Genomic DNA, 12,408 nt, shown 5'->3' with positions numbered 1-12,408 from the left:
ATATGAGGAGAGGCCAGAGAGACTGGGACTTTTCAGTCTAGAAAAGAGGAGATTGAGGGGCGATACGATAGAGGTATATAAAATCATGAATGGTGTGGAGAAAGTGAATATTGAAGTTATTTACTTGTTCCCATAATATAAGAGCTAGAGGACACCAGATGAAATTAATGGGTAGTAGGTTCAAAACTAATAAAAGAAAATTTTTCTTCACACAGCGCACAGTCAACCTGTGGAACTCCTTGCCGGAGGAGGCTGTGAAGGCCAGCACTCTAACAGAGTTTAAAATAGAGCTTGATAAATTTTTGGAGGTTAGGTCCATAAATGGCTATTAGCCCAGGGTAAAGTATGGTGCCCCTAGCCTTTAGTCAAAGGCTGGAGACAGATGGCAGGAGACAAATCACTTGATCATTGTCTTCGGTTCACCTCCTCTGGGGCACCTGGCACTGGCCACTGTCGGCAGACAGGATACTGGGCTGGATGGACCTTTGGTCTGACCCAGTATGGCCGTTCTTATGTTCTTATGTTTGTCACTAGATTGTGCGAATGAGGCCCTGGTGCTTGGTAAGTGCCATGATTGCGGTGAGCAAGAATGAGTGCCAATTGTAGCAACAAGCCCATGTCATAAAGGAACCCGCTTCTTTTGTTTGCCCCTCTCGCTGATCAGGCTTTAAATATGATCTGCCCACCCCATAAGTGAGCTGGGTCCATTCCTCCAGCACTCTGCCAGGCTCCTTGGCAGCGTATTTACCAGGACTGCTCAGGCGTGACTCTGTGCACAGCAGTTCTGTTCCATGCCACGAGCTCCTGCGTCACGAGGGCCATGGCAGGCTGGCACCAGTGGACGGACCCAGCACAGAGCTGGAACAGGGAAGTGCACCAGGCCCAAGCAAGGATGTAGGCTCTAGAGATGGTAAAGTTTAACTGGTAAGTCTCACCCTAAACAGATGAGGCTTTCCAGTTATGGTTAACCTGTGGGAGCTGAAGCAGTCCCTTGCCCGGTTTGGGCAGCGGGCTGTTACAGCCCCAAAGGCCCGCCACAGGTGGGAGGTGTCCGGGCAGCATTCTAGGGCAGCCAGAGCATTCTTGTCTGCAGTGGGCCCAGCCCGGGAGTGCTTCAGGCAGGGGCACTCCAGCCCGGCCAGAGCAGACTTGGTCCACAGCCGCCCCAGGATGCTGCAGGAGGGGCTCTCTTGCCTGGCCAGAGCAGCCCTGTGGGTGGGGTCTTTCCAGTCTAGCCATAGAAGCACTTCACCTGGGCTGGACCAGCCCCCACTGGGCTTCCCTCCCCCTGTTTAATCAATTAACCAGTTAATCTTAACCTTTAACCCCAGCTAAAGGGGAATTTACATCCCTAGTAGGATCAGAGCCAGAAATAAGCCAGTCAGAGAATCACTGGCCTGAGGCAGCGCTGGATGGCATAACGAGCCATCGCTCTGGGCTAGCCGGGATTGGAGTGCCATATTGTACTGAGTGTGCCGCTGAGAAGCTGAAAGCTCTTCCTGGACTGTTGCTTGTTTGGCAAACACTCCACAGGGCCGGATTCCCCCTGCACACACCAGCTGCTCTGCTCCAATCCAGCCAGGCAGGGCACTTCCGTCCAGCCAGTCTGGCTTCACAAGGACCCTGCGTGCCAAGAGGAACCGTAAAGTACCAACAGCCACCACTTCTGCCACCCAAGGCCTGGCTTCCAGTGCAGGGGGCATGGCCAGGAGGCAGGGTTCTTTGGCCAGGGCCTTGTAGTATCCCAGTCATCTGCAGCGGTGGAATATCCCTTAGGAGAGGTGGGCAGCAAACATATAGTAGAGCAACCCTGAGGTTACTCTGAGGTAGGGTGACCATCGGTCCTGTTTTCAGTGGGATGGTCCCATATTTGGGATGCCAAAAAGGCATCCCAAATTATCTTATAAAAGGAACTAATTGTCCTGTATTTGCTGTGCAGGCGCAGCTGCCTGCCGGAGAGCACGTACTGTAGGTCAGTCTGTGCTCTCCACAACAGAGGGAGCCAGCAGGTTAGCTCCTTTCCCCACATCCAAGGCTTGGGGGAGGGGAAGCACCTCCCCTCTCCGTCCCATATGGGGTCAAGGGAGATATGGTCACCCTAGTTACTCTGCTTTATGCTGGAACCAGGGCCCATACAGCAAAGAATGAAGATTAGGCAGCTGTCTTAATGTCCCTGTCTCTCCAGAGCTGCGCTGAGCCGAAAAAAGCCACCGTCAGGAACTGTCCTGGAGTGAATACAGCCACTTCTTTATTAAGAGCAGTGACTACTTCATGCTGAGCTGTTTGCATCTGGGGGGCTATTTTATTTAAGGAAAACCAAGGAAATATTTGCACACCTGTCACTGACCTGCTGAAATCCACTTCTCTCCTTGTCTCTCGCAGTTGGCTGCCCGCATTCTGGAAGCTCACCAAAATGTGGCCCATATGCCACTAGTGGAAGCCAAACTGCGCTTTATCCAGGCCTGGCAATCCCTCCCGGAGTTTGGTTTAACATACTACGTTGTCAGGTAACAATGTCAGACTGCCCTCCTCTTTTCCTGGTCAGTGATTTTCAGAGACTCTCTGGAATCCCAGTTCTAGGTCTTACACTTTTTTTTTAAGGGCATTTTGCATTCTGGAAACTTGCATGTTGTTTTAGGACCAGCTTTGTTTCGGGTGTGTACATCACCAAGCACAATGGGGTTCTGGCCTAGGATTAGGGCTCCTAATACAAATAATAAATAGTAATAGAAGTATTATTAGGCAGTATGCCTTAGAAGTCCCATCATGCTCGTTCGTGTTTGGCATGCTACAATCCATGGTAAGTTTTGACCAAAGCAAGGCACCAATAGAGGTTCCCAAGGGGTAAGTTTTGGGACCAGTTCTGTTCAATATCTTCATCAACGACTTAGATAATGGCATAGAGAGTGCGCTTATAAAGTTAGTGGAGAGTACCAAGCTGCAAGGAGTTGCAATTGCTTTGGAAGATAGGGTTATAATTCAAAATGGTCTGGACAAAGCGGAGAAATGGTCTGAGGTAAATCAGATGAAATTCAATAAGTACTTCACTTCGGGAGCAACAATCAATTGCACACATACAAAATAGGAAGTCGCTGTCTAGGGGTGTGCCACAAGCTAAATGTGAGTCAACAGTGGGACACTGTTGCAAAGAAAAAAAAAACCCCAGCAAACGTGATTCTGGGATGAATTAACAGGAATATTGTGAGCAGGACTTGAGAAGTAATTCTTCCACTCTACTTTGCACTGATAAGGCATCAAGTGGAGTATTGTGTCCAGGTCTGGGCACCACATTTCAGGAAAGATGTGGACAAATTTGAGAAAGTCCAGAGAAGAGCAACAAAAATGATTAAAAGTCTAGAAAACGTGATCTCTGAGGGAAAACGGAAAGAACTGAGTTGCTTAGTCTGGAAATGGAAAGGCTGAGAGCAGCTTTCGAGTACCGAAAAGGGTGTTACAAGGAGGAGGGAGAAAAATTCTCCTTAAAGTCTGATGATAGGACAAGAAACAAAGGGCTTAAATTATAGCACAGGAGGTTTAGTGTGAACTTAAGGAAAAACTTCCTAACTGTCAGGGTGGTTAAGCACTGAAATAAATTACATACGGAGATTGTGGCTAGTGAATTTAGTGGAGATATTTAAGAGCAAGTTAGACAAATATCTGTCAGAGATGATGGTGCCTGGTCCTGCCACGATCTCTTCCAGTTCTAGGAGTAAACCAGACTTACCATTCACATAAAAGCACCATTCCCTTCTCCATGTTCTCAATTTTCCATTGCATTTCCTGGTTCCTGTTCTTTCCCATTAGCACTAGAAGCAATGCTGCATTTCTTTTCACCATCATGCCTCTTTTGGCAATTGATTCCGTACTCTGTGCGTTCAAATGATGAACTGTCAGCTCCTCCATATCTCAGCTGGAAGCTGGGCCTGGGCAAATAGGTTCCATGCTGCTCTTAGCTGTGGCCTGGCAGCAATCATCTTACCCTGTTCTGGGTCTTCATGAGGTTTCAGTGTAATATACTATGTGCACCTGAGGGTGGGACTTAAACCATTGACTCACACTTCCTTTCCCCAAGCAACATTTAAAGAGCAAAGAACACACACACACACACGCAAGGCCCATCCTTTAGTTCTTGCCACTGTCCTGTATAAAGATAACGTAAGATGCACTTGCACTTTATCCTATGTTTCAATAAGATTTCTGCAAAAGGTCCTCAACCGTGATACCAATGTTTGATTTTGTAGCACAGATAACATATTTTGCAATGACGTCCTACCAACTGATAGGCAGATACATCAGCCACAGTGTAACCCTCTCCCTCCCACTCTGTCTACATGCACATGGATCCTGGTCTGGTTCAAGCCCCTTCCTGTAGGGCCAACTTTGTTAACGTAGACGAGATTCCCGAAGAGAATCAAAGTAACACAAAGCGCCTCCAACAGCCTAGAGAGGCCTCTCCATCTTTGAGTGGAAGCAAATGCTTCTCCTAGCTGTCTCCGAGGTCTTTTGCTAAGTTCCCATGGAACAGTTTTCCTTGGTCTTACCTCAAATGCTCATCTCTTCCAGAGTGATGCAGGAGCATTCCGTTCTATTGTCTCCTGCAGATGTCACATGATACTTGGTCAGTGGACTTTCCCCATCATGTGACTTGTGTGGACCCTACAACTCCTAGCAGTCCCCTGGGTTAAGGACTACATCCCTATATCAGCTTCTTAGTTCCATATTTATACAGTCAGGTCCCGGTCCATTATTGGGGTGCCAGTGTGCTGTCCCAAGATAAATAGGAACAATTTAAGTAATAATAAAGATGTGCGAGCCATCTTTGTGCTTGCAGGTCAGCGCTCTTGCGTGTAGCTTTAAACAAGCTTTTTCCAGTATTTTTCATATACTCGTACTCAATTTCCCTGAAACGAGGGCAGCTGCATATATACACATTCTCACAGGAGTACAGCCGTCTGCTGTATTTTCATAGCCACTGCCATATTTTACCGGGTCACATTCCTGCCTTGCCCCACGCCCTGCAGCAGAGAAGGAGCCAGACTTCCCCAGGTTCCAGCCTACTACTGCTCCAATGTCCCATGTTGCTTGAACTCCCTGTTGTGCCCTGGGACTGACCCGTGCAAAGGCAGCGGAAGGCTCCTCCCGTGTTTGGCCACACTCGCGCAAGGAGCAGGTGAGGTAGCTCATGGGGGAAACATGCTGCAGAATGAATCGGCTTTTCTCCACCTCCTTCCCTCAGGTTTAAAGGAAGCAAGAAAGATGATCTGCTAGGAGTTTCCTATAACCGGCTGATCAGGATAGATGCGGCCACTGGGGACCCGATCACAACATGGAGATTCTCCAGTATGAAGCAGTGGAACGTGAACTGGGAAATACGTCAGGTAAAACCAGAACAGCTCTTCATATCCCCTTCCTACGCTCCAGTCTCCTGCGGATGCTTTCACCAGAGCATTTTTAAACCCCAAATCTAGCCTGAGGCAGTAGCTTATTAAATAATCCATTTGTTTGACTGGTATTGTACTGGAGAGAGGGGATGGGTGGGTTAATGGCTTTTATTGGACCAGCTTTTGTTGGGGAAGGGGGAGACAAGCTTTCTAGGGTAAGAGAGCATTCTGAAGCTTGAAAGCCCGTCTTTCTTCTAGCTTACCTTTATTATAACGACTGCCTTGCTTTCATTATAGTCAGCTGTTACTGTTTTCTGCAGGGAACCTACAGGCCTCTACCCTGCTAGACATTAGCTACATCCGTTAGCATAAAGCTTGAGCCCAGAGGCACAGATAAATGGCCGAGTAATGAGTCCCAGGTACTGGAGAGCTGAAAATAGAGTGTAAGGGGGGAATTTTGTTCATAGTGGCACCAGTCGAACACAGGAACATGGGTTAACATATTGTGATGGGTTCAGGGGTCCCCAAGCACTGCACACCGTCCGCAGGCAGGAGTGACTCTCACTCAGCAGGTAGAACAGGAAGTTTATTAGTTAACAGAGGCACAGCTCAGCACAGAGGTGTCAGTACAGCAGGCAGAGATGGCCATTCCAACCCATCCTGGGGAGAGGAGCCCTACGGGTGCACCATCTGGGGTGCAGCTTCCCCCCTCGCCAGGCTGGCTGCCTTCCAGCTCCCCCTCCCCCCAGCTTCCAACTGCCGCCTCCCGTTCAAACCCAGCTGGGCTCCTCCCTGCTCTTTGTTCAGGTCAGAGGTCTTGCCTGCCAGCTTAGGTTACAGCCCCAGGGGTTTATCCTTAGCCCCTGTGAGCTGCTCTGCCTGTCATACACACATATCCAGCCTGACTCTCACACATACCCCCACTCCATCACACATATGCAGATAACTGACCACAAGAGGGCCATGACAAGGAATTAACTTACATGGGATCATGGATATACTAATCTATAGGACATTAGTAAGGTGAGGAAACACAAATAAGGCAGAAGGGAAAACTCTTATTTAGAGTGAGCTGCACAATGGCTTATTGGCCAAGCTGAAGACATACTGAAGTGATATTTGACCACAAGAGGGCCAGGAATCCTCTTCCCACACCACTGTTAAGTGAGTCTGTGCTAACGAAAGCTCATGCTCAAAACTTTTCTGTTATTCTATAAGGTGCCACAGGACCCTTCGTTGCTGTTACTAGCAGTATCTGCTATCTATTTATGTTGGTATTTATAGTCCAGATAATGTTTATTTGGCTGACTCTCTTCTAAAAGTTCATGTGCTTTTTGCTGTACCTTTTCTTTTCAGGTTGCCATTGAGTTTGATCAGAATGTGTCCATCGCTTTCACGTGCCTGAGTGCAGATTGCAAGATTGTCCATGAATACATCGGGGGCTACATCTTCCTATCAACACGTTCCAAAGAACAAAATGAAACACTGGATGAAGATCTGTTCCATAAATTAACTGGAGGCCAGGAATGAGGTGAAGCCACGTATTTGTTTGTACTGGCAAAAAAGGGACAGAAAAAATACAAGGTTTTTTCCCTTTGCTGTTACTTCTGGTAATGGACAGAGTAACACAGGGAGCATCCTTACCCTGTGTCCGAGCTGGGAATGTGTGTGGTGCATATGAAACTGAAGTCACTAGGGTGGAATGAGGTGACTCTCAATCAACATGGGAAATAGGGCTTCTCTGGTTGGCTGGTTGATTGGTTTCATGCTACGTGAAGATTCCACCAAGGGTTCACTTTATCTTGATTGTTGATGGACATTTCCCGTTCTTTCCTGTTTAACTTAGATGACCTATTTTAGCATCCTAAAAGGAAATATGAGGCAATTGGGATACATGTTCTGTTCTCTGTTATATACTTGTGCAACTGCCATGGTTTTCCCATTTTCTAGAATATCTCAGGATGAATAGAGCTAAGGGTGTATAAATATATATATTTGAAATCTATATTGCTGGAACAAAATACTACTTATCATGTACATAGTCTGGTCCTTTCAGTACTCTGTGATCTTTCTTGCACTTGGAATGATCAAACCCTGATTATCAGTGAAGGATGCAGTCCTGCAAACACTGATTGCCTTTGCTGAGCTATTCACAAGCATGAAGTCAGAGACGACAACTCTGAATAAAGTTAAGCACAGATAGTAATCTTTTGGGGGGATGTTTTAATCGTGATGCTTAAATTGTTTTAAAGACTAGTTCACTTTGTTTTAATGACTAGTTCTATTAACACTTTAGAAAAGCCTGTAAACATACTTTCTTGCTATTTTACAAAGGTGGCATTAAAATCTGGACCAACGTTATTGCATGCCATTATCTAACTTGAAACCTGAATTATCTGTTGGAACGTTAGTACAAAAATCCGTAATACTGAATGCTTTGGACCCAGGTTTCAAGATATACTCTTCACAACCACTGCAACACAAAATCCCTCGTTGGTGGACAGATAGGTTCATGGAATTAATAGCGAGACTCTCATTGACTTCAGCAGGCTTTGGATCAGGCTTGTAATGCTCAACTCTCAGCAAAGTGTTCGGCCATGGAATAGGTAAATTCAGGTGTAGTCATAACGTGCTGACACTCAGGCTAGGGGAGTCACATTCACACTGGCAAGCACCACCTTTGGGAACCCTGGCTGGGGCGGCGGGGGGATCCCTGACCCTCGTGGCTGGAAGCCAGTTGGGGCACAGAGCCATGGGAACCCGGCTGGGGGCGCAGGAGCCCTGCCTGTGGGCAGGGGAACCCCAACCTCTGGCAGAGGCTGGAAGCTGGCTGGGGCACGGAGCCCTGATCAGCTCTCAGCCCCACTCCCAGGCTTGAGCCTCCCAACCTCCGACCCCAGTCCCCCACCCACCTCACCTGAGCTGGGCACTGCTCCTTTGACTCCCTATCTCTCTGCCCTATAACTTTTTCCCACGCAGGCAAGCAGTGCCCTGCCCTGCCAGGCCGAAATGGTCCTCAGGTTAATCAATTGGTTTAACTGCCTGAGGGCTGTTAAGCCAGTGAAGAAGTTGAGTAGCACTTCAGTGTGAGTGGCTTCTTAAGAGCCACCTGCGAAGCCCCCCAGCCCAGGCCCCTACCCTTTTCAAATGAGCTTGCAACCCACAGGTTGGGGAACCCTGCTCTCAAGATTTTCCAGCGCCTGTTCTATGCTAGCTTGAGTCCCATCCCCCTGTATGGAGTATCATCTACCACGTCTGCAACCTATTCGTCAGGGAACACAGAAGAGTGCCAATATTTTTTTTCTGCACCTACCCGGCTGAATAAGCTGCCTGTCAGCTACCACAAGCACCATCCACCCTATCACTCCCAGCCCACGCCTCCATTCTTTTTCTGTTGTCCAAAAGCCGGTGCTCCTGACAGCACAGCAGCCTCGTGTGGGGCCTTGGTTCCTGACAGACCCAGGGCTTGTCTGTTCTGGACTCTTCCTTGCCTTAATTTAAAACTGCAGCAAGCAGCACAGGTAACAAGTAACTTAGTGCATCGAAGTGTGTTGGTGCAGTTACGCTGCAGAGGTGAGCCGAGCACTTGGGCAGCCCCCCCGGGAAAGAGTCACGTGCTTCCCAGCGGATTAGCAGAGCGCCCACAGTGGGCAACGTGTGTTTTGCTGGCGGTGCACATCCGCTCATGCCTGGGCACACAGAACAACATTTATTCTGCCCATGGATGGCATAAATGAGAAGGAACCCTGCTTGGAGGTCTCAGAGTCCTGCCCAACTGTGGACGCGATCCAACGTTCTACTTCCTCATTCGACCGTGGAAGAGCAGGGGATCTTTCAAAATGGCATCACTGCCCCTGGTTCGCTTGTGAATCCCCATCTTGGGCTTGCCCCAGAACTCTCACGTCATGTCAAACCGTATCTGGCTGCCCGGCTGTGACCTTGTGCTTTCATGTCTATCAGAGAGGTTCTTTGCTTCTCTGTTCCCCTCGTGCAGTGCTGCTTTGGGGGACACCACACATCAGAAGCGAATGGAGCAGCAGGAGAGGCTGTTTGTGAGTTTCTGGTATGTCTGTCCAAGTTTTCCCAGGGCTAAGATGCTTTGTAGCCAGGCTCAGACTTTCGGGTGCGGTGGGGACAGATCAGCTTTGCTTAGCCAGAAAAAAGCTGTCCTAGAGCCAGGTGAATATCCCCTTGGTTCGAATTCTTGCACCTGAGTGTGTTCAAGGTCCTCAGGGCACCAATCTATACAGGATTTGAGTCTGTTACACTCCCTTGCGGGAGTGTTTTGGTTCTAAGATGCTACAGCTTACGCTAGTATGTTCGCCCCTGGTTCACTGCCTGGTGCATCGGTCAAATAGAGGATTTGTTATGCAAGCAGTCAAGGGGCATGATCAGGAAGGGCAGCCACACTCCAAAAGAGTGCGGTGCTACAGTGCCTGAATTCTGGCCATGCCACTGCCTAAGGCCCTGCCTCTTGTCCCTGAGCACCCACTCTTGCACAAGCTGTCCCCCAGGAACTCCTTCCCTGAAGACCCTACCCCTGCTTGTTCCTCTCCACCGCAGTCGCCTGTCGCTCATATTACTTTTTAAAATGGGACGTGGGGCGTATCGCCCTACCCCCACCTCTCCCATTGTGGTACCCCAGAGCATGACCAAGTAGCGCAGGCTGTTGTAACCGCGATTGGCTAATAGCAGGAGCATGGCCTGCTGGAACTCTCAGCCCAGGATTGGGCCAGTTGCAGTCACCTTTTGCATTGCCACCTACTTTGCTAGACCCCCAGCACCAGCCCTTTGTGTGACGTGGTATTTCAACGTTTGTGTGCTGCAGTCCCTTTGCCTTACTCCTGCAAAAATCCCTGCTCAAGTCAGCGTTTGCTTGCTGATCTCAGAGCCATGGCTGTACAGGCATAACCCTTGTAGTTAGATGAGCTGTTTACGGAGCCCCAAAGTGCCTACCAAGTCCCTACCTTGAATTTAAAGAGAAACTTGGTAGAGAGAAGAGTTTTGCATTCCCAGACAGAATGCCAACAGATACACTGTCTAGATGGAAACAACAGTCGTTACGAAATGATACTGGCTCAAAATAAGGTTGGTGCCACTCTGTTCTACGTGGCGCAAAGCCAAATCAGATCAGGGTGAAAATGTTAGACATCTTGCACAGCTGGGGCTGTTCTGACTCCCAAGGCACATGCAGAGAAAAAGCATCCAGTGCACAGAACTCCTGCTTAGTTAGGGCTTGTGCCCACCCGGGGGGGTTGATTGGCTTATCCTGAAAATGCTGCTGTTTTCATAGGCTTTCAGTGTAATTCTCCAGTGTTTTTGGATACTTCTGTTCTCAGGTGCACTTAAAAATTCTTTGCCTTCCTTGTGGGGAAACATTCATCTTCGAGCCTTTACAACCTGGCACCATCTCCTCCGCCTACCGCCCCCTCTCGCTGCTTGTCTCACCGTATCATTAAGGAATGCAGGCCGCATCTTTAACATTCCAGCTCAGGCAGTCAGACCACAGACGCAGCTCAAGGGAACAGCAGAGGTAGGATCTGTTTTAGCTTTCAAAACCCAAGCGCACACGCAGTCTGTGCAACATGGCCTGAACGCAGATCCTGGCCTTTCCCTTTGCCTTGTCACTAGGTGCCATGGTACAGATTTGGAGGCAGAAGAAAATCAATAAGTTAAAGAAACAGCCTAGGCCAGGGATGTGAGGTAGTGGGTAGATGAAACTATCAAAGGAGTATCCAAGTTAGTCTGTATCTTCAAAAATATCAAGTCCTGTGGCATCTTATAGTGGATGAAACTGACACACACAACTTACAGCCTATTTACAGCAGACTGTATTGTGTCTGACTGAAGCACAACCTACCCAACACAACCTACGGGCAGGAGCCTTTCTCAGTGTGACTGTAGCTATTGTAGCTCAGATCAGACCTCCGTGGTGCTCGGCCCTGTACTAACGTATGGGAAGGCATGCTTCGTTCCCTGGAGAGCTGACAATCCAAAGTGCACACAAGGGCTGGGGAGATCACTGAAGAAGAACAAACACAGGGCCTGATTGTGCAAGAGTACTCAGCGCCTTACAGAAGGTGCTTGGTGTCTTTCCAAATGGGCCCAGCTAAGGGGCTAAGTGCCTTGCAACAGCCATTGACAGCGGTGGGAGCTGCGAGTGCTCAGTGCAGGTCAAGATCAGGTCCATAAAGAGCAAGACTGTGTTAATTTCTGCCCTGGCTGAACAGAATGGCTCCCTTACTAGTTACTCGGCTGTTTTTTTTCAGTTCCCCAAAGGCTGCCTGATTAAATTCCTGGAATGGCATCAGTGGGGCTGATGGAGTTAAAAGCGAGGACAGAGCTTGGCTCAGCATGTAGTTGGACAGCCTTTTAAGAGTGTGAAGTGACGAGTCTATTTTCTCGCGAGGACGCATTACTCAGAAACACCAAACTAACAGTAGCAAATCCTCCAGTGGTACTTCCTGGCTCAGGACAGAGAGAGCATCTGCCTGTCTTTAGGATGCCTGGAGATGAGGGAAGTCCAAACCAGTGTTCCCATGAATGTTTTCCATCCATGGGCAGAATAAATTTTATGTGCACTGAGGCATGTGCGGATGTGTACCATCAACACAAACACGCTGCCAGTTATGGTTACCCTGCTAATCAGCACAGTGGCACCGGAATCTCTCCTGGGTGGGTGCCCAAGCGCTCAGCCTGCAGGGAACAATGGTCCAAAGACAAGCAGCATTTCAGGCTTTGAGGATGGCCTTTTCATGAGCACGAAGCGCAAGCCTAACTCAGCTCCCATGGAAGTACTTTGGCTAATCCCACTCTGAGTGCTAATTTAAGCAACTGACCGGGGCATAACCAGAACTGCAAAGATGTTGCATGCCAGCAGGAGAGCTTCTCATCAATTAACCCCAGTAGCTAATCCATCTCCCACAAGGCAGTAGCTGTGTTGATAGGAAAAACGCCCTCTGACAATGCTATCTGCACTGGTGTAGTTCAGTGTAACTACCTGACTCGGATGAGGATTTTTCACATT

General features: G+C 48.6%; 1 protein-coding gene across 1 annotated transcript in view; it reads left to right on the top strand.

Annotated features, from left to right (window-relative positions):
• The window catches only part of FERMT1 (FERM domain containing kindlin 1), a 41,331-nt gene extending 33,595 nt beyond the window's left edge, over positions 1-7,736 (top strand). Inside the window, exons 13-15 of the mRNA XM_074989337.1 lie at positions 2,383-2,507; positions 5,237-5,378; positions 6,738-7,736. Coding sequence (XP_074845438.1) covers positions 2,383-2,507; positions 5,237-5,378; positions 6,738-6,911 — 441 coding nt within the window. The 3' untranslated portion in view covers positions 6,912-7,736. The remainder of the gene's footprint in view (positions 1-2,382; positions 2,508-5,236; positions 5,379-6,737) is intronic.
• The last annotated feature ends 4,672 nt before the right edge of the window (positions 7,737-12,408 follow it).

The sequence above is a fragment of the Carettochelys insculpta genome, chromosome 3 (assembly GCF_033958435.1).
Source record: "Carettochelys insculpta isolate YL-2023 chromosome 3, ASM3395843v1, whole genome shotgun sequence".
NCBI lineage: Eukaryota > Metazoa > Chordata > Testudines > Carettochelyidae > Carettochelys > Carettochelys insculpta.
The sequence above is the reverse complement of the archived record's forward strand: the minus strand, read 5'-3'. Positions and strand labels throughout refer to the sequence as shown.